We start from the raw sequence: 27,519 nt of genomic DNA, 5'->3' as shown, positions 1-27,519 counted from the left end.
CGCGCGGAGCCGCCGCCGCGCTCAGTCCCATGGAGAGCGGGGCGCGGCGGGCTCCGTCGAGGCTGGCCTGCCCCGGGGGGCTCCACGCGCGGCGCTCGGAGCGCAGCCCCGCAGCTCCCAGCCCGACTGAAGCGGCTGCTGCTAAATGAAGCTCATTTAAGATGTGAGGGGTGTTTGCCTGGATGAGCCGCTTGTACGCATGTGCCCGCCCCCGACGGAGCCCCGCAAGCAGCCACAGCCGCAGCCGGCGGGGCCGCTGTGCTCCTCCCGCTCGGCCGGGCACCGAGGCAGGGGCGACAGCGCCGGAGCAGCGCCCGTTCTCACCCCGTCCCCACGGGGAGCCGGGGCTGGCCCCGGCGCAGAGCCCCGCCTCGGTCCCGTACCTCGGCCCCCGCCGTGCCTCACGGCCGGGCCCATCCTGTCCCCGTGTGCCGGGCTTTTCCCGTGTGCGGTGCTGGGTGCCCGGACAGCGTCCCCCGCGGAGCCGGGAGCGAGCCGTGCGGCCCCTCTCCAGCACACGGTGGCTTGGATAAGCCTGAATCCCGGCTGCTCGGCTGCTGAGTGTGTCCCCATGGGGTAAAAGGGACGCGGTGCTTCCCTCGGTCTTCCGTGGCTCCCCTTCGCCCCCGCGCTGGTGGCAGGGAGCCCGCGCGGCCCCGGCAGTGCGGCGTGCCCAGCTGCCTGCCTGCCTGGCTGCAGTGTGCTGCCTGCAGCTCCGGAGCCGGGAAGAGCCCATCACACGCTATTGTGCGGCTGTTGTTTGATAAGAGTGACAGCTAAAATGGAGCTATTACTTTACAAGAAGTTAATAAAAAGGCGCACTTAGCCTGCTGCCTGCCCTGGCTCCCGTCCCTCTGGTTATCCATCACATCGGGTTCTCTTTGTGAGGGGAGATGTTACTTCGGGAAGGGCCCGAGGTGGAGGCAGGTGGCGATGTCGGGGGAAGGGCAGCAGATCCCGCCGCGGGGACTCCCGTCCTGCCAGAGCCCTCCGAGCTGGCCAGGGCGGTCCGTGAGGCGAGAGCCGCGGCCGTGCCGGACAGCCGGGGGCATGCCCGGGGAAGGCTGTGCTGCCCATAGGCTACGTGTAAAACGATAGCAACACGGTAGTCCCCTAGAGAGGCTTTCAAATCTCCTATAAGCAACACGGCTTGAAGAATCGCTGGGCATTTCCTACAGGATGTCTCCTCCCTGCACCTGCCGATTAGGCGAGGCTGAGATCTTTCACTCAGGCTCCAGGAGTGCTGAAATGCGGAGATGTTCAGACCCGTGCGTGTTGCCAAGCTCTGCGCAGGGGGCAGGAGCGGTTCCGGCCCGCAGGAGCTGAGCGGGGGCGCCGTGCCCGGAGCTGCCCCGGGACGGAGCCGGTCCGGTCCCCGCTCGGGTCCTGCGCAGCGAAGCGCGGCTGCATCTCCAGCTGCCCCAGAGCAGGCGCTTTGTGGGAGCAATTCGGAACCAACCCACTCGCTACATCCAACAGATTGTGCAAACTGTAAAGTGGATGCCTAATTGCCCTTGGGAGTCCGTTTGCTTAAGGAGTAGGGCGGCTCAGTACAGTGTCTAACACGAGTGTGCGAGGTGAAGCTCTGATTTCCTTGTGGTTAGGTGCTGTGTATTTGAATGTTAAATTCTTTCTACAATGTTCAAAGGTCAGCCTATCCTGTTAGAAAAGGTCATTCTCTTGCTTCAGATTATCTGTTAAATATTTCAGGCGCTTCAAGTCAGTGTGATTGTCAGCGAGGGCGAATTCAATGGAGAAGTGAGCGGAGAGCAGCGGGAGGGAGCGGGCCCGGGGGCAGCAGCTCCTCCCAGACCCCCGGAGAGACCTCGCAGCAAAGGTCCTGAGCTTTTCTGGGTATTAAAGACCCATTTCAGTGTTGCAAGAAGCTTCATGAAGTATTAAGGTTGATGGTCTGGCAAAATCCCAAGTTACATAATTATATTATTCTACTTACTTGAATTGTCCTTTCAATTTCAAATAGAGATGATACAGTCCTCCTCCAAGCATAGTTTTTCCATGAATTGTGAAATAGCTGCTACAATCCAGCAGTGGACAAAGCGATTCCTCTGTTCCCCTCTTAACCATGTATTTAGGGCAGTGTGATGAAATGTGAAGTTCTTTAGTGGAAACTCCTATACATAGAGAAGTCCTCAATAGGTGTATCTACTTCACATTTTCTTTACTTAGAAATATGTTTACTGTAGTGGTGCAAGAAAATATCCAAGACTGCTGTATCTGGCATCGTTCACATTTTTTATCCTCTCTGCAAGTACATCATTAAAATCTGACTGTGCTGTTGTGCAGATTGTTAGGGAACAGGGGGTTGCCTGCTTTATTTATTTTTTGGAATGCACAGTACAGCTGATGGCAAAATTTGACTTGGATATTTTTATTATTCATGATGATATAGGAAATGAGAACTGGCCCAATTCTTAGATCTTGGGCTGAATTTGCATTCAGGAGAACTATTTGTGGTCAATTGTCTCTCACCAAAGAGACGAGAGAAAACTCTTGTAATGCTGTGTGCTCAGTACAAGTTTGGGTTGTAATTGCAAAGACCCAATCTGCTACAGTCAATTTAACTGAAGAGCTCAACTTCTGGTTCGTCCATTAGAAGGTTGAACAGAGCTATTACACACTTGGGGAAGTGAACAGCTTTTCCATCCTCTCTCTTTGCAGGGCTGTGTCAAGCTGTCAGTGTGGGAGAGGCAGGGAGTAGCATCAATTTGTAGATTTGGAGCACATTTTGCCCCTGTTTACGGCTGCTTTCAGAGACATTTCTCCCGTGGACATCCCTGTTGCTTTGTTTTGCTGGAGTTCTTGTTACAGGCGGTGCTTTCACTGGTGACAGGTCTGAAGGAGCTTTCAGTTCTGTGTTCTGAGCCTGCAGAGTGCAGATTTCCAGGGAGGAAAACTCTGCTGCTGGGTCACGCCGGCAGTAAGCTGCACTTAATTAAACTGAAGTTTGGGAGTCAAGAAAGGTTGAAAACAGCTTTTGGACAGCCAGCTGTGGATTGGTCTGATGCTCTATCCTCATCATTATTTTTGAGTAGCAGTAGTTCAGGGAAGGCAGAATGAGTGGGACTCATTCTGATGTAGGTAAACACCTGCATGAGCAGCTGAGGAATGAGTCAGTCACAACAGTGCTCTAAAGGCTTACATCTGAATTATTAGAACTGCAGCTAAAGGCTTACATTTGAATTATCAGAACTGGGTTTGCATCCTCCTTAAAACTTCATTTGATTGGCTGTTCTGTGAGAAGTTTTAACTTTAATTTACCTAAAATATTTTCTGCTCTTGAGTAGCAAAGTGTACAACCCAAACAGCCTTAGACCAGCAGCTATTTGGACATTGTTTTTAAAAGAGGTTGCAAAAATATAGATGTCAACAGTGGATAATTATGAAAGGAGATGAGGAATTATGTTTTAACTGTTCTGGTACTTGGTTTTGTCAGTACAATTTAGGTGCCTTTGATAAATCCTAATTTTGTGATATAATTTCTATAATTAGAAAATTATAGAAGATGCAAGTACCTCAGTATTGTATTACAATGCAAATGTAATTGCATTACAATATGTAATACATAATCATACATAAATATGCACAGTTGGCTTTGTTATTTACTACTAAGTAATGAACACTGCAAACTTTTGAATAGTCAGGAAGAAACTCATAGCTTTCAGAAAGCTTACAGTGCACTTCTCTGTTTGGTAGGTAATATCATTAGATCTGACTGTTAGAATATACCTACAGACTTTTTTGGCTTAGGTTGAAAAACTCATTAATTTGAACATTAGGTTATAATTGTTATGGATTGTATCCTAGATGGGACCACATTTTTCACTGAAGTCAGGAATTAATGATAAAAATAGTGCTGTGTGGCTGATTATTTTCAAGTGACAGGGAAGCCAATATTACCGCTGCTTCAACAACTAGATCCTATTCCTATGGATAGTAGGGTTACTAGAGCAGCACAGCAGTGCCAGATTTAACTCCTCTACTGCTCTTGATTTCTTAACACAATTCTTTGAACAAAATATTTGCTAATCCCTATAGAACTAGTACTACATATTTGCAAAGTATGAGATTATTTTAAGCATAATTGTATTTTCTAAATTTTATAAAATATTTTTTTATTAGTACCTTCAAAACAGAGACAGTTAATGCTTTTACACTGTTGATTATAATATAGCAGAAGCTTATGGATTGACTTCTCCTGCTCTATTTTCGTGGCATTAATTTGAAAGAAGTTATATATCAATTACAATCCATTGGTATCTATTCAATATCAAATATTGGCACAGCCTGGGGCAATAGGTCAAGAGCAAACCTGCAGAGAAGGACCATGGGGGCAGTAAGGGAGGGGGATTCTGTCTCTCTGCCCTGCCCGGGTGAGACCCCACCTGCAGAGCTGCCCCAGCCCAGCAGGGACCTGGAGCTGCTGGGGCCAGGCCAGAGGGGGCTCCAGGATGAGCAGAGGGATGGAGCAGCTCTGCTGGGAGCAAAGGCTGGCACAGCTGCCATTGTTCACCTGGAGAGGAGAAGCTTTGGGGTGGGCTCAGTGTGGCCTTGCAGGGCCTGAAAGAGCCTCCAGAGAAACATGGAGAGAGACAGTGTACAGGGGATGGAGTGCCAGGACACAGGGGAATGCCTTCACACTGCCAGGGAGGAGGGTTAGATTGTTAGGAATAAATTCTTTACTGTGAGGGCAGTGAGGGCTGGGCACAGGCTGCCCAGAGAAGCTGTGGCTGCCCCTGGATCCCTGCAAATGTTCAAGGCCAGGTGAAAAATGGGGCTTGGAGCAACCTGGGATAGTGGAAGGTGTCCCTGCCCATACCAGGGGGGTTGGAACTGGATAATCTTTAAAGTTCTTTCCAACCAAACCATTCTGTGATTCTACAGAAGCTCTGAATTGACCAAACTCGGTGTGTTTGTAGTGATTACTTCTCCATTAACTGTAGGGTTTTTAATGTCTCTGTTAAGCACGATGGCCTCAGCACAGGAGGAATATCATACTATATAGAATATGCCTATTAATCTGCAGCAGAAAACTTGGTTCTTTTGTTGGGGGATTATAGTGCATTAATGATAAATCTGGTAGGAAGATTCAGTCTTAAAGCTTCTCATGGAAAATGAGAACAAAGAAAGATGGTATTTCAACAGCCATCTGTCAGTTGGCCTGTCAACAGTGTTTTTATATAGGTGAAATTTCACACTGAGGAAGCTTCCAATAGCATTTCTCACCAGGGCTGTGTTACAGTGGCTGCAGTTTGAAAATTTATGTAGCTCGAACTATTTCTCACTTCTCAGTGACTGTGACAATCACCTGGAACTACAACTTTCTAATTGATGCTGCTTTCTTAAACTTCCTGGTAGAAGGGCAACAGCCTTACCCAAATAGAGAATAGAGAACCAAAGTACAACATGAAACCTCTGATGACAGGTTTAACAATATTTAATGTCTTAATTCAAAACAGTATGCATAGACTGTGAGCCATGCTACAAGAACTTAGAACCTGGGGTAAACTTTATTATATTGTATATAGTGATGCAATGATGCACTACTGAGCATGCAAAACACCTCAGAGCAAAAGATACCAAGTTCATTGTTTTGTACAACAGCTTAAATGTCAGCATGAGGTTATTTTATTCCTAATTGCTTTTTCAAAAACAAAAGGAAGCTAATCTATGTGTACCGTATTGTGATAAGGTAAAAACAACTTTGTTACCATAGTGCATTATGCATTTAGCATTATTCTCCAACCATCTGAAAAAGACAGGAAAATATATTGAACTGTGGATCCTCCTAATCATGAAATTAGTTCTTTCTTTTGCTGGTAGGAGCCGATTCTATCAATGTGGTTTAAAAAGACCAAAAGCATTAAGTATTCATCTAAAAAAAATAGCTTAGAGAAAATGAAGGTGTGCATGAAGGAAATATTCTATCCTGAATAATAAGAGCAATGTGACATGAGAGTCTCTTGTGCTGGCATTGATCAGTGCATGTTGGAAACACCCAGTGACCCTTCAGAGCTCAGGAACAGCACACAAGGCTGCTGTGCCGGTGCTGCTTATGAATGGGTGAGTGTTCACACCGCCATGGTAAGCCCGGGGCTGCCTGGCACTCAGCTGGGCACTCCCAGCCCAGCTCTGGAGCTGCTCCCTCCTGCCCGGGGGCTGCCCTGCCCGGCACAGGGAGCGCCCCAGGGAGGGCCAGCCCCGGCACGGACCCCTGCACACGGCACTGCCTTGACAACACTTTCGGTTTGTTGAGAAAGATGTTCTAGGTTATCAAACAGTATTAGGGATGCAAATTAACTGAGGTAACTGCAGAATTAATAGTGTAAACTCATGTAAAATAAAAGCATTCTCAGAGATTCTTCCAGGATCCCAAGTACACTGAGCAACCATTACTTTATCACCACTAAAAATATCTAAAGTTGAGCAATACGTCTTCTGTCATTACTACAGCCTCAGGAAATTTGGGCATAGCAGTGTACATGGAAAATGTGCATTGATTATTCTGAGTGTCCTATTACATTCTTAATTTAATCTTTGCATATCTCATCACTTAGCAATACATTTTAGGGTGTCAATCCTCAATCTCTCCTCAAAAATGTTTCTTTTAACTTCTCAAAAAAACAGAACCAAACAAAAAATCCCATACCTTTCTTATGTTAAAAAAAAGTTACCTTCATAACAACATTGTGCCTTTCTAAAACAAATGTAGTTGTAGTTTAATTATAAAAGCAGTTTATGTAATGCTGATACATTTTTATGATTTTAATTTTTTAATGTGTTGTCTTCTCTGTAGAAGTAGCACACATAAATACTGCATCCATCCCAGGATGACTGAACTCACATCACACTGCAGGTTCCTTTTGGCTCTCTAATTCCTAAGCTCTTTAACTATTGAACACATGGATTTAAACAAAAAAAAATACAGAATACTTTAGGTTAAGCACCATTTAATACAATCAAAACAATTAACGATTAAGTCATCTGAGAAATTGCACAAGTTTAATTTTCAAAAACCAGGTTGTTTTGCAGAATGAACAAAGGACGAGACCAATTCAAGTGATACAAGGTATTCTGCTCGCTGAAATGCTACACTTCATTTACATACCTTTCTTTCTATCAAATATTACTAAAGAATTGGTACATAAACAATGGTACATGCAATTGATCCCTTTACTAAGAAAAATAAATTTACAGTTCTGTTAAATAAAGGCCAAATGCTATTATATACAGTCTCTTAACTGAAAGGCCTTGTGAGACATTCAGGTCTAATTTTAATACTTTCCAAATAAATACCAGATAATGCAACATTTACAAATAACACACCAACAGTACTTTCATGGTAATAATTTTAAAAATCAGAATTTAGTCTTTCAATTAAGCAAATGAGTAGCAGCTCCTTCATAAATATTAAGGCATGTCACATAGCATCAAAATGGAACCGATGAGCCTCCTGTCGCTTCTCTCTGTCATCTGCTTTCTGAAAAATAATAATAAAAAAACACTTTGTGGAATCTAGAGCAACACTGTTACAGAAATGAGCTGTCAAGTGTCAGAGAATGGTTGATTTTTTTCAAGCCATTTGACAAAAGGCAAAAAGGCTTAGTAAAAGCCCCAACAATTAACTTTTAAATGATGTCAGCTTGAAATAGCAATAATCTACGCAAAATTGGCTTCTGCTGTTACTGCTCTGCTGTTGTAGTATTTACGACCCACTCTTTTCTGTTATTTCTAATAATGCTTTTTAAAAGGAATAATTCAAACCTGAAGACTGTTTCCTGGTATCCATTTTGTCTACATTAGAAATAGAAGATGAAATTACTCTGGACTAACTGTAAATGTAATTTATGTTACATGTACAAAGAACCTCATTGAAAAAAACATTCTGTTAAATGCAACTTCAGAGCAAGACAGCAGTTCAACCAACAACTAACAGCACCAAGTAGGTGAAAAATGTTCTGTGTCTTTTGTTTATATTATGAAAATGTGAAGTAGGATGCATTTCCCTGCTTATTTATGCAGAACACACACTGACCTGCTGAAAGAATGAATTGGGTGGTGCTTGGAAAAAAACAGCACATTTAAATTGCACCTAGAATTCATGTCATGTGTCAAAACAAGTCCTCTCCCACACGTCTGCTCTCGTGTGCTAAAGCACTTAGCAGAGGATGGAAGCATTTCTTCAAGATTCTTGAACACAGAGTGCAAACTTGTGCTTGTGTCATGACAGACAGAATGTGTAAATCCCAGCATGAGCGAATTTGGCAAAGCAGACTGAAATGCTTTTTAGCTTGCACAGACCCATGTTCTTTCTTTCTTTTTTGTTTTTCTTAAGGAGTAAAATGAATAAAAGCCTCTCCAGTAGGTGCTGCGTGGGCATTCAGAACTGTGTCTCAGTTGATAAAAATACACAACAATTGTGGCAGAAATCGGTGCCCGTCTTCTGCCATGAGAGTTCATCTTCTGCTTTGGCTCAAGGCCAAAGACTTCCTCATTACACAATGTTTATGTGTGATAGCAACTCCACTGGATTAAATATGGATTTTACTGCATTTTGTAGCAGCAGCAGAGCTGTCAGTGAGGTTTAAGATATATCAGTCTGGCTTTTTTGGCAGGGACTTTATCAGTGTCAGTAGTATTCTGGATGTCAAAAAAGGGGTGGGAAGGAGGGAGTGGCACACTCTTTCCTACACTGAAATGCTTGTCACATTCCACAAAATTTCACAGTCTCACTTAGAAAACAATTTCCACTCCATTTCTTGTATGCTTCCTGAAAAAATTACTGCTTCAAATTTGACAGTAACTGATACTCTGCTGGATCCAGCAAACCCCTTCCAGCAGTATTTCCATCACTGTGCAGTGTTTCCATGACCGGCCTCACGACCCCAAAGCAAGTTCTCAAGAATGAGGATAAGGACTATCGAGGGCTGTAGCAAATGTAGCAAGATTGTCTTTGTAGTAGGATGAATAATGGTGTCAATTCTTCCTCATTTTCTCTTTCATTTGGTGTATCAAAACTAAAATCTGGTAACTGAGATTTCAAAGCTTTTTTTTCTTCAATGCATTCAAAATTTCTAAGGCAAGACAGAGCAACACCTACCCTTAAACCCTACAGTTATTTCAGTACTCCAATACCTGGCTGGAGATGAGTGTGTAAGAACTAGTGTAGACAAAGGGCTTTGCTATTTATCTGCAGAGGTCAAAGTCCAGGATTTATTTAAACTGCTGAATAAAGCACTGCAGCTTACAGTAACATATGTTCCCTGGGGGAAAGAAAAGATTTTAAGTGCCAGTTCATTTCCCCTGCCTTTCTTTGCTACATGTACTCCAGAGATCTGCAAGGGACAGGCACTTAGCCAGGACAGGATTTTTAGGAGAGGATTGCTGAGAGACAGTAAACTAAGAACAAGCTTAGAAACAAGGAACTTTGTTTGGAGTTTAACTTTACACATGTCAATGATGCACAACACAGCCTTGGTGAACATTCTTATCTGTTCAATATCTCGAGTACTTCTAAACATTGGGAAGGTAAAAATCTATAGGAAGAATATAGGAATTAACACCTGTTTATACAATGGTTTGAAAAGACACACAATTTGTCCAAATATTTGTGCCTATTTTGTGCTGCAGAGTTGGAAATTAGTTTACAATATAACCAATATACCACTTCATTGACACACACCTGGGACTGAAAACGGCTCTAAAAGCACTCTGGGCTCAGTCCTTCCTTACACTACAATGCTTGAATTATTGTATAAAAACTGTTTTGAATGCTGCCATTAAATCTCCATTTCTCCAGATGGAATTATGCACAGGTAATCCTTCCCCAACTCAAAGTCCAAGTACCTTTTCTGCTCTCCTTGTTTGCTAAAGATGTGTTGGAGAGAGAATCAAACGCAGGCAGTGCCCAGCCCTGAGCTACAAGTGAGCAGTGCTTTCCTGGTACAACAGGACATGCTAATGACAGCCATCATAAACTTTGTATTTCTTTGCTTTGTGTGTCTTATTCCCAGCTTTGTTATTAGTTGGAGACTGTATTTAACATTTTGAAGAGTGAAGACTGGCAGACAAATAACATTTAAATATGAAGCATGCGCAAACTTGTCTGAATGTTTAACAAGGTCATTTTATTTCCACCATCACAAAAACAAAGAGTTATTCCATGTCAGAATGTGCAGTAATTTTATCTGACAGCTAAGATTATGGTTTGGGTATGTAGTAGCATTTATTGGCAACTCTGCCAGCTGGGTATGCTTGTGAACTGAGCATAGTTAAGAAAAATGGGAATGCATTTCTTTTGTGACAAGAAAGGCCCCTTTCAAAATGCTTCTTCAAATCAATGGATTTCTATACCCTGCATGTGTAATTCAGACTCAGAGAGCAAAGCAGCCAATATGCACAATTGACTCCCTATATGTTTCTGAATGCTAATGTCAGTGCAACCAGCAAAGAGGGTTACACAAAAAAGACTTTCTCCTTGTTTTTAGATTACCAGCAGAACTCAAGGTAAGTAAACTGAGTTTCTGTTCCATTTTCCAAAACAATTCTCCTTAAAACTGCAAAATGGAAAGTTTAGATATGAAACAAAGATGGCTCATTTCAATTGGAAGTAACAGCTTAATGGAAAAAAGGAATGAAGAGCAACACGGACAAGCTCAAGTGTCTTAGAGCTTAAATAAAAATAATGCCAATTTTTAAACTTGTGGTAAACACTGAATTAGTAGTAACACCTTTTGTGACAATTCAGTCTGTGTCAGAAGTTACTATACTGTAGAAAAATGTAAAAAAAAAAACCCTAATGTACAGGTCTGTAAAATATTAGGGAGTGTGAAATAAAATATTCTAGTAAATTAGCTTACCTTTTCTTGCCAATGTAATATGCCAATTATTGCCAGGATGAAAACACAGACACCAATTAAGGCTATAGCTGTTAGCAGTACAATGTTACTTGGGGTCAAATACAGCTTGGCACTCCAGCTATACAAAAGAAGAAAATCCAAGGAAACATTAATACCCTTCATTAAGAAGCAGAAAACAGATTTTGCTTACAAAGATGAAAAGAACCTGTTAGGATAAGACAGGTGACAACCTGGTCTACAGAAATGAGCAGCTCTATTTAGAGACTGAAGCTTAATGATGTTTACTTGGAAATACATGGCTTAATAGAATTATTTTTGAGCAATACCATGTCTAAGTACAGTTTCTGTTTAACTTTTCATGAATGCTATGGATATCCTCAGGGAATTAGCTTTTTCTCATTAGGAGATTTATCTCCTGCCCTTGCCTAGGACGAAGCAAAATGCATAAGGAAACCTTTCACAGGAATGCCTAGGGCCTGGGGACACAGAACAGCAGGGGAAAATAACCCTGCAAGATTTTTCCACCACATGGGAAGCTCCTCTTGGACAGGCTCATGGGCCCAGTTCTCTTTTTCTGAAGTTTACCCAGGGACAACTGCAGTTCTAAACATAAGCAGTTGATTATGGCTGAAGATCAACATAATTAAACCCTTTAGGGCTCCTGGAAGACATCTCAAATCATGTGAGGTCCTGAGTCCCTTTCTGTACTACAGCTTTCCTATCATGGGAAAGCTGTCAGCAGCAGGCTCTGTGTTGAGGCCTCTCAGGAAATCACATACTATGTTAAAAAATATATAAATTAAGAAGCCTTTATTATGAAATCGGATTTCTTCTGGGGATTCCATCCTCTGCTATTCTACAATGTCCATAAACAGACTTTATATGAAAGCAAAAATAGTTTAAGGATACTATAACAGAAATGGTTTTGCATAACACATACCTTTAAATACAGCAAGACTGTAACTAAATTTTCATCTGGCAGATGTTATTTCTGTGGTTGTTAATTAGCAACTCAAGCAGCACATCAATTCTCCACTGTTATTTGTTCTCTAGTAAAATTAACTGCTGAACTGATGTCAGAATCATTTCTGCATGATAAATGCAACTGACCTCACTGGTAGATCAAGCGGCAAAATGCAGCTGGAATATTTGACTAATGTTTTCTCTAACAGCAAAAAGAGAAACATGCTCTCTTTCTGGGAGAAACATTTTAATTGCAAAGTGAATTCGATGTTCAAGCTCTCGTGCGACCAACCCGTTCACCTTTACTTAGAGGCAAACATTAATTCCTGTAGCAACACCTACTGTATTCAGAAGGGCTGAAGCAAAGCTCTTCTATGGAAGCAGACAGAAATTGCATGTTTGGTGAAACAAAAATGCTTAATTCAACCATTACCATGTTTATAATTTGTCACCGAGGATGCTGTTAAATCTAGCAAGTATGTTATTATTTACAGGAGTGGAGCTAGTAATACATTTTGATTGTTTGCCTGAGCCGGTAATAGGGTTTTTTTTAGTAGATTGTTTATGGGCACCATCTGAGAGGCTCTGTAAATACCTGAGCAGCATTTTCAGCTCCAGCTCAGCACTGACCCCCTGCCCTTCTTCTTCAGTAACTTTCTATACAAGTAACTATTGCTAAACCTACACATAATGCCTAATTTACACTGCGTATTAATGTAATTTTGGGAAGTGCAAATCCAAATGATGACATTACCTTCGAGGAACATTATGAGGATAGGGAATGACTATAAGCTGGGAGTTTGGTATGATAGCTGTCCATTCTTGTTTTCTTATGGACTAAAAGAAAAACAAAGGCTGTGTCAATTCCTAGCAAACCAACATATATACAAGCAAAGAAATGCTCTGTTGAAACATACAAAAGGAGAAATAAAACATTGTGGGTTTTTAAAAAAACTTTAAATATAAGTGATTAATCCCTTTATCTTTGTTGCCTGTTCCTCTAAAAGCTCCAAAATGCTTTAAAACCCACCCCTCAAAAGTAAAAAGCAAAATAACTATTGCTGACATGAAACACAGCATCTTCTTTAAAAGTACAAAGCAACAACATAATAGGGCAAGAAGAAAAGAGCTGATTCTACAAAGGAGGCAGGAAAACAATTATCCAAACCAGAATTTTGGCCCATTTGAGTATCTCACTTTTCAAAGTAGTACCATCAGATCTTTAAAGACTGAAAATGGTGAGGACCCCACTTTTATGTTTCATGTGAAGATTAGAGAATCACAGCAATCTCCCCCCACCCTGACAGTGCCCATGGTTTTAGCACTGAGGCAGAAAGAATTCCATGAGCCCCAGCCCAGCCAGAGCAACTCTGGGAAAGCCCTGCAGCTACGGCAGTCCATAATAATTGGACTCTCAGACCTAATACCCACTTGTTCTACAAACAAGCACTGAATACCATTTATAGACAGTTTCAGTCATCTTTTGGTTTTATTTTGGCTTCAGAGCTTCAGAGTTTCTACACTCCTCAAAAAACTGGGCAAACTGGTTCTTTGGGGCAAACCATTCTATATGCAAACTTCTTTGATATTCTTCCTTCAGCAAATGAAAAAGCAGTGTCCCAGCAGTATTTCCATCTAAAGTCTCTTAGGAAAGGCAACACCATAAACAAGCAGCTTGACAGCCTGAAATGCCAACCAACCTTTTCTCCCAGGGGCCGGGGGATGCCCACGTACAGGTGGTCCAGGAAGTTGGCGCTGCGGCCCAGGCCCAGCACGTTGTAGGGCAGCTGCAGAGCGTAATGTGCTGACTGGCTCAGCTGGCCAGCTGCAAGCAAAGCACAAAGCAAGCCCAAGTGGGTATTTTAGGGAAAAAACCCCCCAATCAATTAATCAATCAATCAATCAAGCAACCCCCAAACGACCAACTTGCTACACAAGTACACATTCCCCCATCTGTAATGCAAATGTTTAAAGATTTTCACCAATTGCGTGATTATTTAATTCTTAAAGCTCAGTCCCACATTTCCAAACTACCTGTGAGTACTCACTTGGAGAAGAGCTTAAATACTTTACATATTCTTGTGAGTACTATTTCTATGTTAACTCAAATCTCCATTATTTGTTACAAGCTGAGAAGAAATCAACTATCTGCATGTATTTTTATATGATTAGTGCCAAGTTTCTTGCCCACTGACTTACAAGATTAGACTCAACATGTGAAGGTTCACTTTAATTCTTGTCAGTGTTAAACTGTAATTACTACTGTCATAAAATTAGCTAAGTAAATTATCATGAACAAATTTTCAAAGAATAAATTAATTTAATGAAAACAGGATTCCAGTGGTTGCAAGTTAATTATAGAAGAAACTGTAGATGGAAAATAAGATTCTTGGTTTCCTGAAAAGGCAGTGGGGAAACAGACAAGTGTTGCAGTTATCAACAAGTTCACTGTTGATCCATTTCCAAAGTATCTAGGTATTCAATTTAAATAAAAAAATCTTCTAATAGTTTCATTTCTGGCAAACAGATTCAGCTCCTGTGTGGGTTCTTTGTTCTCTCAGCTCCTGTACGCTCCTCTGGGGACAAACTGGTAGTGCAGGCTGGGGATTCTGACCCCTGCTCATTACAGTGATTACTTCATGGCTCTGCTTTTGTCAACCTCCCTTCCCCTACCAGCTTTTGAGGAACCCACTTGCCTTATGCTGTCAGGCATGTTTTGAGATAGGCCTGTTTAATCAGGAGGTAAATATTCTGTATTATTGTGCATTTAGAATTATAACAACTATATTTTAAAAAGCAAGGTAAATGTCAACTGAGATCTGAAAAATCAGCTTGATGCAGTTATCTTGTTATAAAGCAAAAATGCTATTAGCAAAAAGAAACAATAATGGTCTTCCTAATGATAATATACATTGTAGATTTATTTTTTCCTCACGTAGAACCATGTAATGAGCAAGCAGATGAGGAAATATTGAAGTTGGATTTGTACTTTCAGGTCTCTATTGTGAGGACAAGGTGCACTGTGCACATTGTTGGGTAGATTTCTCAATTACAGAAGATGTGGCACAAAGCACTGACTGAGCAGCTTTTCTCTTTAGGAACAGGGATTTTTCCAGGAAGTTGAGATAACACGGGATAGGACAGCAAAGGGTTGGAGTCCTGAGTCTGTCCCTGCCTTGCCAGTGACCTCCCTAACATCATCTTGGCTAAACTGCTCAATCTCCAGGTGTCAGCATCCAAATCTAAAATGGGAGTAATTCTCAAAGTACATAATATCTGACACCTCCAGTTACCAATATACAAGTAGTCAGGAGCAAAGGTAGGTGTATTTAATTTGACTTGGTTATAGAAACAAACCAAGTATGTTACTTGATCATACTGCAATATAAGAAAGATTTTCTTTTAGCATTTTTTCACTAATGCTGCATGCTGAAGGACTTTCCCCAAAAGAACAAGGTACTGCTGTACATTGAAAAGCTTTTAGAATTACTTTTGAGTGAAATATTTAGGATCATGAGAAGACTGCAACTAAGATCTTGCTTTTTTTCTTTCATCTTACAAATGAAATGAATGTCAACTAAATTAAAGAGAATAGAAGAAAATGTCATATACTGTGTGCAGTCAGCCTTAAAGAGGTTAGAGAGTCACATACTGCATCCAGAATTCTTAAAGCATTGAATAATTTCATGGCTACTAATGCTGGTTCTTATGCCTAAGATAAGGATAACAAAATCTTACGCTTCAGGATGTAAACAGATCATTTGCAAAGGTCAGAGAAGAATGTTTTCTTCTACACAGCAGGCAGAAATGTGCATATACTTATTTTCTATTTGCCTTTAAAACTGGGAGGTGTTAGCTAAGCAGGATGATAGCATGTAGAAGGTTCCAGTTTACTAAAGCTGACTAAGCACAGGAGAACTTTGAGACTGTTCCTTGCTTTCCTCAGCCTATTTCTATCATAAATTCTGTTTGATGCTTACTGGAAAGTTCCACATAGAATTGCAACCAAGTAATTAAGAATGACAAGCGCTCACCTGAGAAACATAAAAGCCCTGAACCAAGATGAAAAATAAAAAGAGAAATTACAGAGAGTACTGTCAAGAGTTTATTGACATTATCTGAGGCTCCCAGTCACTGGTAATTAATTTACTTATGAAAATATTTAAAATGTAATTAAATGGCAACCACAGCAATTTCCCCTCTTGTAAAACTACTGGAAACAACTTTCTACTTGCTTCAAGAAAATCTGAAAATAGTTTTACATCTTCAAGGAGGGAAGTGGGATTTATTTCTTACATTCAAATTGTTCTTTAGGTTTTTGGAGGTCAGCGTAGGTAAGATGGAGGAAGTGGCTGCTGCTTCACTGTTTTACTTCATCAGTAGAACTGTTACTATAAACAAGATTTAAAAAACCTTCTCCTGATCATGCTACACATAATTTCTTTTTAATACTACTCTTAAGATTATTCAATACTATGTCTTTTGCCTTAAGCTTCTTGTTTCAAAAATGCTATTTCAAAGCACACAGAGATCATGGGCTATGGTATTGGTATTAGTGGTGGTATATATATCTTGTCTTAAATCATAAATCATTAAGTTTATTGCTTCAAAAACCCTTGAGCAGAGTAAAATCCCCAACATTTTAGGACATGGTTTTCTGTGGTTTCAGCCTATCGGAGATCAAATTTGTAAGAAAAAGCTAATGATGTTAGGCAGCCAAACCTCAGAAGATTTTGCAGAGTTTGATATTCAGAAACCATTCTGGACCTTTTGGAATCAATCTCCTTACCTCTGAAGTCTGGCATATAAAATTGGAAGCAATTCATATCATTAACCTTTCTAAAGTCTTGTCTGACAACCAGAGCCATGTGTTTTCTGTGACAGATCCAGTACTTGTTCTTTTATACCTGAATTAAGTCATTTTCCTTCTGTTTCCATTATCCTGATGTAAACTTGCTGAAAGCTCAAGGGTAGCCTGTTCTCCCCTGAGCTGAACTGAAATGTCCTCAACAGCTTATTTCAGGCTGGAGAATTGAACTTTGTGAGGGCAAAGTGGTTGCAGTTACGTGTAGGAGCAATGCCTTCTCTTGTTTAAGCAGCACTGACAACACCTGGTACTGCATTTAGGAACAGCCTCACTGAACCTACAGAAATAGATGCACAGTACTGATACTGTTCAGTCAGCTTAAATACACTTATTTTGTGAAATAACAGCAGAACATGCAAGATCACTACACAAAACTGAAAGATGGAAAATCTGATTTCAAACTTGTGGTTTCCTGAAGCATTCCTTATAATTATTTTTATTATGCTTTTCTTAACAAAATATTATTTGCATTTAATTAGCCAATTAGAAGCCATTCTGTGTAATTCAAAATTCAGTAATACTATTTAGGATTCCAAAAGTGTATCTTTTAGCCTCAGACTTGCATGTAAATTCTTCTGTACCATCACTGAGGTCAGCACGTGAATGACTTTTTATATCGATTAGACAAACACATGTATCCTAGGAAAAGTAAAAATTAGTCCAAAGCTGCCATGCAGAGGCTGCATGGACTGCTGCCCAGCTGGGAGCAGCACCCAGGCCCAGCTGGAGCAGGACAGAGGCAGTTTGGGGGCAGGCCAAGGTCTGGGTGACACAGTGACCGAGTGTCCCCTCCCTGCACAGCTGGAGCACTGCACTGATGCTTCCTCTGCTGCCATCACCAGCACTGGCATAAACTGCACTCAATATTCTCCCTTTTTTCAAAGCTGGCAGCTCCTTCTTTTATTTGAAAATATGCCAACCACTTACTGCTGCTAAGAGAAAGGGAAAATATAACTGATAGTAATGAAAAACCCATGGAATGTGCCTAAGAATTTACAAAGAAGCTTGCAGGAAAAAAACTAATCTAACAAAAACCCAACAACTTCAAACTTGGAAGCCTCATAGAAAGTTGGAGAAATTGAATTGCTTGGCTTCAGTTGAAAGCTTTACTTCAGTTCCTTTCATATTGCCTTTGGGGTCACTGGTTGGAAAAAAGAAATGTAGTGGTCAAAGAGTTCTTTTTCTGCTTAGAATATGCAATGGTAACTTCATTTTTCTAAGGGCTGGGAGTGCCTCCCTGTTTTCCCCAGCTGGTTGCCTCTTTTCCTTAGTCCCCCTAATAGGAAATTCCAGATTAATGCACAACACAGCTTCACCTCTCAACCTTTTCTGCAATACCTGGTTCTGGAGTAACAAAAATAACAAACATGGGAAAGGGAATTCAAAGAGCACTCCTGGGACTTGGACACCGATGATTGCAGAGCTGCCAACACCTGGGACACCTCTGCAAGCCCAAACTCCAAACCTGATGCATTTTTATGAGAATATGTATTTTTGTGAAAAATATCTTTACACCATAAAATTATAAAAGTAAAACTGGTAACTTAAAAACCCCCTCAAACAATAAAATTATCATATTGCTGATAGGGGAAGCTGTGTCATTTGTAATGCCCAAATGTCCAAGGTTTGGTAATACTGCAAGCAACATTACAAATTCAAGTAAGCCTTCTAAACAGAAGAGAGTTATACAGAAAAACATACTAGAAGGCTACTCCTACCTATAGCAAACAGAAAATCCCTCTCATTGAATGCAGCTATTCAATTATTAAATTATTCCAGCTTGTTCCATGAATACACTCTTCTTTCTGTGTAGTGGAATTCAACACAATGAACCTTGCAGTGTCAAATGGCCATTGAAAATAAGCTTATTTTGCTTTTTTTCTGGTACATATTGCAATGTTTATGTTTAAATTCACGACTATAATAGCTGCTAGACATTTGTGTTCACCTCACAATTCAATTTAGTTAAACAGCAGGAGAACTCAATGCAACAACAGGGAAGAGTAAGCAGATTTCAAAAAACCAGAAGGGCACGACTTCACAGCATGTGAAAGGTCATTCTGCCATGGAAGGTTTAAAACAAAGCAAAGCAAAAGCAGCAAAGTGAAAGAGCTCTGGAATGAGAGCAGCAGAGGCCATCAGTGCACACAGCTTCACTCATACAGATGCTTAAACAAATTATGATTATCAGCCATTCAGTGAACCTACTCTTATCATCTTCCCATGGACATGGAGCTTTGAGGAAACCTGAGATATTTACTGCCACCTGTTCCTGGCCCACAGAATTAATGTTTGGTAGACACAAGCTGCAAGTATGAGCCTATTTATTTCAAAGTCTATCAGCATATTTTTACTTCAGGAGAGAAAATTCAGATGTGCACAGCACAGGCTGAAACACAGAAGATATTCTCCCAATAAAAGCCTGGAAATGTGTATGTAGAGCTGAAAATCCTGACATTCACACTTAACAGTGGGATCTCCTTAAAAATAATAACTCCAAAAGAAAAGGGAGAAGGCAGGTTGCAGGACATGGATCAGAAAGCATGACTTAAATTTGAGTTGCTGTACTTCTCCTGGATTTACATTGGACCTGGTCTGATCTCAAGCATGAAATTCCTTAAATATTTGAAGAAGTTGTTGCAGTTGATTTTCCTCTCAGGAAGAGAAGTTCTGTGGAGATATTTACTGCAGATGTAAGGCCCAGAACTTCTCAATTTTAATGCTCATGTTGGCAATTGCTACTCCTTGTAGCTAATTTAACAGTATTTCTTGTAAGACTACAAGTGGATTGAGCAATGTGAAAGTAAAAGCACAGAATACATGCTAATTATTATTCTGCTATCTTTTAACAACATACTGGAATGTTAATAGGAGACAGAACAATTCTAACAATGTTTTGAAGAAAACCCTCATAATTATGCAAATTTCCTGTAGTTAAGGCTTGGCAGATCAAAGAACCTTAAAATGAATTAGATAAGGACAGCCATGTGGGCTTTTTTATTTTACTCTTTGCATGAATATTGCCTATATGAAAGATGCCATAACTCACAACTGAAGCCCTGCAGGATTTAGGGGATCACAAGCAGAGTGGGGACCATGGCTTTGAGTACTTTATGATGTACTTAACCCAGGGCTGGAGGGATAACTTAAGGTGATTGGTTGCAGTGGCCCAGCCAACACCTGTTCCCCCACTGAGTGCAGCCATAAAGGCAATAAATAACAGCAGGGACATGAAAAGGAATGCTGAGTTTGCTTTTCACCAGAAAAATAACTATGTTTTTACTCATGTTATTTCTTGGGAAAGGGATTAATAATTTTAAAATTTTGATTAGCTCATTACTCCTTTCAGATAATTAAAAGCTTCAAGTATGGATTGTCCTGTAATATTACATAAGGCAGGCAGATAGGCTGATGAAAATTAAATTAGTTTTAAAACAGCATATGGATGCTATATGAATAAAAGCTTAATGTGGAAAAGATGTTTTGTAGGTTTATATATGGCCCAAAAATGATGATGATATCATTTGATACATCAAATGATCTATCCTGATATACCCTGACAGTCAAATAAAAGAGGATTGTGATGTAATGAGTTGTTTTTCCAGACAATAGCCTGTATAGGCCAGTAATTCTAGTCTGAACATTTACTGAATCTTACACACAACATTTGCAAGAGAAGAAAATCTAGCTACAAATGTAATGTAACACCCTTAGAAAACATGACTTTCAAAAGTTCTTGCAGGAATTATACACACTCAAAAAAATCTATTAACTTATTAGTGTTGAGAAAGTGATCAAAGACAGCATTAGAAAATTCCCTGTAGCAATGCTGCGGGGGTCATAAATACACTTGGAATTCATTACTGTTATTTCATAATGTCAGAACAGAAAAGGAAATTCATCATGCCTGGACTCTGTTAGGTTTTTATTGTTGTAAACATGGTAGCTGTGAAGGGAATATAGCAGTATTAAATCACATTTGATAACTGTTTCTTAGAGTAAATAGTAAAAACATTGCATTCCTAGAAGAACTGCCCCCCCCCAGCCCCAAACACAAACAAAAAACCAGCAAAGCCACAACCAACCAAACTCAGTAAACCCTAAAGAAAATGCTTAAGGAAAATGCATTTGCTTTTGTTCTTGGAAGAGAGAAACAGAAAAAAATTAGAAAAATGATACATGGAATAGGTCCAAATTTTAAGCAAGTTTTATTCAATTTGTAAGATGTAAATTGTTCCATGACGCAAAGTTTGAAAAATGTCTTTATTTAGCATGTACAAACACAGAAATGCTGGAGTATCAAGATATGTTTTTGCAGCTATCTGGTTCATATTTCAGGACAGCTTCTTTGTCTTTAATTTTTCCCAGGTGGAATTAACAGTCCTGAGCACACTACTCATGGTGAGAGCATTGCCAGTCACTCAGATTGACTCAGGACCTTAACATATCAGCATTTTCCCTTCTAAATTATTGCTTTTATTTAAGTTAGTGTTATGCAGAATATAATCTGGAACTACTGGAACCATTTTTTAAAAATCTGAGTTTAATTTGAACTGGGACTGGAGTGACAGCTACAGATGACTGCACCTACTGATCATGTTCAGCTTATGAGTTTGGGATCTTTGCCTAAGCAAGAAATGAGTCCATTATAGCCCTAAGATTACCAATTATAAACGAGACTAATAAACTACTTGATACAGTCTCTTGTGTTTTCTAGGAGCCATCAGTACACACCTAGGAAGGCAGCACAAACCTCAGGATATTCTGACTGAGGTTTGAATATGGAGCACAGCCAATGGATGATTCTCTCTTTGGCAGCTTTGTTTTCGGACTCCTGCTCCCGTGCAGCTGCCCCATCTCAGCCATTGGAGCTTCAGCTCCAAGCTGCACCAAGCACCCCTTCCCCTTGGCTTTGACCCTGTTCCCTGAGCACTGATTCCCTGCAGTCCTGCATTACCTGGAGGGACACAGGAATTCCCTCTCCAGCTTCCTCAGGCTACTCAGAATTTGATTTTGTTACCTGCCAGTGGTAGTGAACAACTCCAGACAAACACATCCTGTGTGTCCTGAACATTATCCTGATCCTTTCTCATCTGGCTGCTAGGATGGTATTGAGCTATTTCAAGGCCTCTGCTGTTTCTTAATACATAATTGCTTAGGAAGCAATTAGAAGCTTATGCTATTTCACAAACTGGTGATATTTTACCCAACAATTTTTTGCTACAGCCAACTGTTCAAACCCAACTGGCACAGGACAAATGAAAAAATAATGCAATTGCAATGTTTGTAATAAAAATGCAATCTGTAAAGAAGGAAGAGAACACTGGGAGGTTTGGCACTGTAAACTGAAGGCAACATTGAAACCATTCCCATTCCCTCTGCCACCTTTCCAAGTCCTTAGCTGGCTGAGCAGCACAAACACAGCCAGACCATGCCCTGGGTATTCCCACAGTGAGTTTCTCTTACCTGACCCATTTTTCAGGTACCCATTTGCATCTACAGTGGTGTACATGATGTAAGGACCAGGCTGATTAACTCCAAAGGGCTACAAGGGATCAAAGAAAAAGGCAGGCAATATTTTAGGAACAGAACAAGCTATAGTAATTAAACAGTAAACTGAAGAAAAACGTTTTTACATTAAGAAATTCATTTTTTTTATATCAAGAATTTATTTTTTATATTTTGACTTCAAAATCTTGCAACTGTTTTGGTCATAGCATTATGTGGAAATCAAATTTCAAAATCACAGTAATCAGTTGGCTAAGTAATGTTCAGTTTCTCATGAAGAAAGCTGTACTATTCAGTCATGTTTCCTTGGAAGCTATAAGTAAAGCAAAAACCCCTAAAAATTCAAAGAAATAACTGCTTGTTCTGAAAAAGCAGAACATTTGATAGCAAGAGAATGCACTATCTTATTGGTATTTCTGAATTGAAAAATACTACACAAATTTCCTTTTTTATTATTATTCTTTAACAGTGTTTTATGTAATTAATGAAAGTGATTGAACAGTTACTTGTCAAGTAGTGGTATCTGTTTTAAGCAAATTTTCTTGAGAAGGAAAATGTATTTAAGCATCAAAGTAAAGTCATGAGGAAAAATAAAACAAACAAACACCCAAGAAGTTGTGCATTACTGAGTGATGAACCATAGGAAATGCACTCAAGTATGAAAGGGTGGGAAGGGAGAGGATAAGGGACAACTGCAAGAACAGATTTTAAAGGAATTTTTCTTTCTTTTTTTTCCTAGTGCTGAATTTGAGCTGATATTAGGACATCAAATCCAACAGAGAGCTTTCAAGTAAGTTACAGAAGGAACACTAAAAGAGATGATGACATGTTTCACACCATGCCTCAAAAGTAGTAAGTTTAAACCATGAGAGTAAGTGATAATGATGACAGATGAGATCAAAGCCTGACAATAATAACTGATTAGAATGAAAAGTAAGGAGACCACAGAGGTGATGCTAATGCAGATTTATGAAAGATGAGTGAATAAGGTGAAATTTAATTTTTTTTTTGGTGCCACATAGCTGTTCTCTGGCAAAATGTACCTTATGTTACCTTGTCAGAGAACTCCTATTACAATGGGAGCAATGGTGTTTCAGTGATCTCAATAATGAAATTTCCACCAACATCTGCTGTGATTTGCTTTTTAAACCCTTGATTTTTGTAATTAAGTTAATGATACTATCAAACCTCATTATTTTACAACAGAAATTAAACCCCATGTCTCAAAATAGGCTTGAAGCAAAGGTTAGCCCCATTTGAAGCAGTTTTTCTATTTTCAAGTCAAAATTAAATGTGAAACTTTTGCAGAGCTAAAGTGCTACTGCTACCTCTGATTACTCTAAGCTCCTCTTTCAGGCCAACTTTCACTGTGAACATTGCTAAACAATTTGCTAATTGGCAGTTTGCTGGGTGAGTTGCAGATCTCTGGAGATGAATAAAATAATCTAAACAGAAAACACCACATGTGTATGGCTGTCTGCAGAATCATCAGAGCCCAATGCACTTTTCCTTGGCTGTGCCACTGCTGGAGTTGGGCCCAGAAGTGGCTGCATCTACCCCACAGTCAGTTTTGCCTGGACTTTCTAAGTGCCCACCAAGACTTGGCACAATTCACAGTTTGGGCACCCAAGTTGCCCCTGTCTCTGGTACCTCCCAGCCCCCAGTGTGGGTAACAAAGCTCCTGCACAACCACCACCAACTGATTCCAGCTCTGAGCAGCAGCTGCCCAGTTATGGTCTCACAGAAGCAGAAGCTGGCCACTCATGACTTGGATTACACATTATTCCAGTCAATAGCTCTTTTAATATGCTGAGAGTTTTTGGTATAATTAGACTTCAGCTGATTTGAGGCTAAACACTAAACAAGGCCATGGTTACACTTACTGTTATTTTCCGAGGGCAGTCATTCGAACAGAGGCCACTGAGAACTGCAAGAACAAAAAGTGAGCATGTTGTGTTTATGTTCACAAACCATCTTAGAAGCACCATCTTTGGAATCTGGTAAAGTCTAGTGAAAGTGCCAGGTAGTCATTAAAACACAAAGAAAATAAATATCTTCTTTGTGATTTATGGTAATGTAATCAGTTGGAAACATACTTGGCAGAAATTCATCACTGTTTTACTCCACCTCACTGGTAAACCAGCTTCAAAAGGGCAAATTTCCCAATTAGAAAAACTCCAAATTAAAACATTTTTAAAACAGTGAACTATACATTTTATTAATTATTCTTCATTTCTAATCATTTAAAACACTGGCAGAGATTCAGCTTTACTGTTTTAACTGATAAAAGATAAAGGCTTTTCCTTCTATATAAAGCATCATTTTAGAACTTGGTTTAAAACAATTCAAAAAAGCTGTAACAAGCAAAAATCCCATTACCAATTTAGTCTATTAATTCAAAAGTATTATAAGCAGGTGTATATAATGCTAATTAATATCCAAAGCCTGTGACATTTGTTCCAATTAATTGTTTAAAACTTACTAGTTTGAAAAATCAGTTACATTCAGAAATCTCTGTTAAAAACCTAAATGAGGGACAGTGAAAGCCATCTGTTCTGTAAGCCAGGACATCCTGTCACACTGAGTATTAGAAGAAAACAACAAAACCCACACACATACAATAATCTAAGGTCCATTTTGGTGCAAAATTTGGACTTGTAATGACAACAGTTTGGTTGAGCAGCAGGCCAGTAATGGCCATGGGCAGGGCGGAGGATGCACACCAGGTACTGAGGCCAGGGAAAAACATTACTGCTCCATGAATGATGGTATCACAAAGCAAGCATGGCAGACAGAAAATGAAGATTTGGACCAGATTTGAGGGCAGGTCATCCTAACCATCAGGAGTTTCTTAAAGCATTTGCTGTCTTCTTTAAGAGTCCATTGAGCTAAGGGTACAAAATGTTTAGGACCAGGGCAATACTGAAAGGTGCATGTAAGATGCTGACAGTCTGATTAGAAATCACTCCCTATGTGACTCAGAAATGGCACTGCTCTAGTCAAGGGAGTTTTCTAATAATTTGTGTGTGAATATTAACAATTGTCAAGACTCTTAAATTACCATTGCTTGTGATTTCAAAATGTTTCTATATACAGTAAGATGTAATATTTTATGCAGTCCAAACCGCCAATATCTGAACAGTTAAGGCAAATGTGTGTGGCAAAGCAGAATTTGAAGACTATATGCACCTACAGACAGACTTTTAACATTACAGCTTTAATTTTATCTATTAAACATAGGTGAGTCTGCAAGTGGATCCAACTCTTCCCATTTTGATGCAAAAGGGTACACTGAAATTTGCTGTTCAGTTTCACCCCTGGAACAAATTACCTGGCCAAGTATATTTGACATCAGTTATAATGAGCAAAGCTGTTCTCATTGTCCATATGCCAAATAAGTGAGCACAACGCATTTATTGATACACTAAATCACACAAAGCACATTTTGTTAGAAATACTTTCCCCAGTATCACAGCAAAAATATTTTTAGACTCTCATTAATTCCCATTTCCTGGGGTTTCTATGCAAAAATACTCACACCCTAAAAGGGTGCTAAAAAAAGGCTTGCCCCAGTTTTTAAGACAGATTTACACAGAGTGAATCAAAAAAGCATGTTGCAAATTACTCCCTTCCCCATTAAAATATCACACAATTGTAGTTCTGGTAAGGCTTTGTGAAGTGCAAGATTTTCCCAGAGGATTTTCTGCATGCTTTTGTGAATTACACTACAGATACATGGTATTATTTCAAAGAAGGCTTCCACCAACATGATAAATGATTAAACACTATCACGATGAGAACAGAGCTCAGGCTGTGGACAAAGTAATAATAGCATCAGCCCCCAGCAGTAGCTGCAGTTCTGTTCTCTTCTGGTGTGCAGAATGTGTGCTTTAGAGGACTGGGTGCATTTAAATAACATGAAGGCAAATATGATTTTTGAAGGTGAACCTCCAGTTCTTGCTCCTGAGCTTTGTCTTCATAGGCTCCCATACAGCCTCATTTTTCACTCAATCTCAAAAAATCAAGCAAGACAGATGAGAAATGACTCAATGCCTTTGCAGTTGAAGAACACAGAAGGGCATGCAGTTAAAAATCCTAATTATGAATACTGTAATGTAACTGAAGCCTTTTAAACCAGCTCTCATTAATTCACACACCCTGGCCATGTTCATGGCCACTCTGCTCTCAGGGTAAGGTGTGGTTTGTGCCACGTTTGGGATTTGGGCTGGAACACAGAAGTGACTCCCACAGGGATGCAAAGTGACCCTCAGAACAGAGGGTCCTACACCATGTAGGAGTCCCTGAAATGAAAGCAGCCCCTTTGGAAGGTCATTCTGCATCACTCCCACATGACACACACACATGAACTCCAGCAAAGCAGGCTTGCTATGGCACAGAATATTACCATAAAGTTTTCACAGGTAAAGGCTCAAATATTCACAATATCCCATTTTGACTTTATTATGCATTGATAACTTACCAATAACTTTAACAAAATAGGCATCTGCTTCAAAGTTATTTTTCAATGTATGGATAGCAAAGTCCTTGTTGGAGTAGCCTTTGCTTAGCACAATGATATCCAAGATTCCCTAGAGGAAAAAAATCCCAAGTTTACATTAGAATGCTTATTTACTCTTGGGAAGAAATGCTGTGCAGCAAAGTTTACACCTTTGCTATTTATTTTAATATCTTTCAAACATTATGAATATCATGCAAATCAAGCTGGGATGGAGAGGGAAGGTCTGTGCAGGGCCCAGGGGTGGGCACAGCCACACCCAGAGCCTGTCTGCTGGGTAAGGAGCTGCACTTACATCCTCATAGATGTCAAAGAAGGTGGCAACCACAGCATCCTTGATCTGATTGAGATCTGAGAGCTCCCAGAACACCCTGAACATGCGCCGCACGCTCTTGCAGCTCACGTTGTTGCATGGGACATTTTCTAGTAAAAATGCTTGTTGGTTGCTGTAAAACATACATATATAAAACATAAACCAACTTGAGACAAGTCTAAATTACAGAAATTTAAAAATATTGTCATTAAATAGTTTAATTGCTCTGGAGTTAGATGTAATAAAAGCTCAGCTAGCAGCTGCTGGGTACTTGAAAAATCCATGAGTACTTAAGTGAACTTTACAGACAGAACTACAATCACTGTCATGCCTGACTTAGAACAATGAAAACAAGAAATAAATGGATCCAAACCAACAGGAGTAAGTTAACCATTCAGTCAAAGGACTGATCATATCCTTACTTTATTCTGAAAAAACTACAAATGAACTTATCTGCCATTTTTCTTAATCCCTG

At 40.0% G+C, this 27,519-nt stretch overlaps 1 protein-coding gene across 1 annotated transcript in view; it reads right to left on the bottom strand.

The window, feature by feature from the left end:
• Positions 1 to 5,439: 5,439 nt before the first annotated feature.
• ITFG1 (integrin alpha FG-GAP repeat containing 1) overlaps positions 5,440 to 27,519 on the bottom strand; it is a 74,231-nt gene continuing 52,151 nt past the window's right edge. The window contains exons 11-18 of the mRNA XM_064723365.1: positions 27,027 to 27,177; positions 26,696 to 26,804; positions 24,099 to 24,142; positions 22,174 to 22,252; positions 13,541 to 13,665; positions 12,595 to 12,677; positions 10,878 to 10,995; positions 5,440 to 7,498 (exon numbers count right to left, since the gene is read on the bottom strand). Of these exons, the coding sequence (XP_064579435.1) occupies positions 7,439 to 7,498; positions 10,878 to 10,995; positions 12,595 to 12,677; positions 13,541 to 13,665; positions 22,174 to 22,252; positions 24,099 to 24,142; positions 26,696 to 26,804; positions 27,027 to 27,177 (769 nt within the window). The 3' untranslated portion in view covers positions 5,440 to 7,438. The remainder of the gene's footprint in view (positions 7,499 to 10,877; positions 10,996 to 12,594; positions 12,678 to 13,540; positions 13,666 to 22,173; positions 22,253 to 24,098; positions 24,143 to 26,695; positions 26,805 to 27,026; positions 27,178 to 27,519) is intronic.

Source organism: Zonotrichia leucophrys, chromosome 11 (genome assembly GCF_028769735.1).
Source record: "Zonotrichia leucophrys gambelii isolate GWCS_2022_RI chromosome 11, RI_Zleu_2.0, whole genome shotgun sequence".
Classification (NCBI taxonomy): Eukaryota; Metazoa; Chordata; class Aves; order Passeriformes; family Passerellidae; genus Zonotrichia; species Zonotrichia leucophrys.
This window is presented reverse-complemented; position numbering and strand designations above follow the sequence as displayed.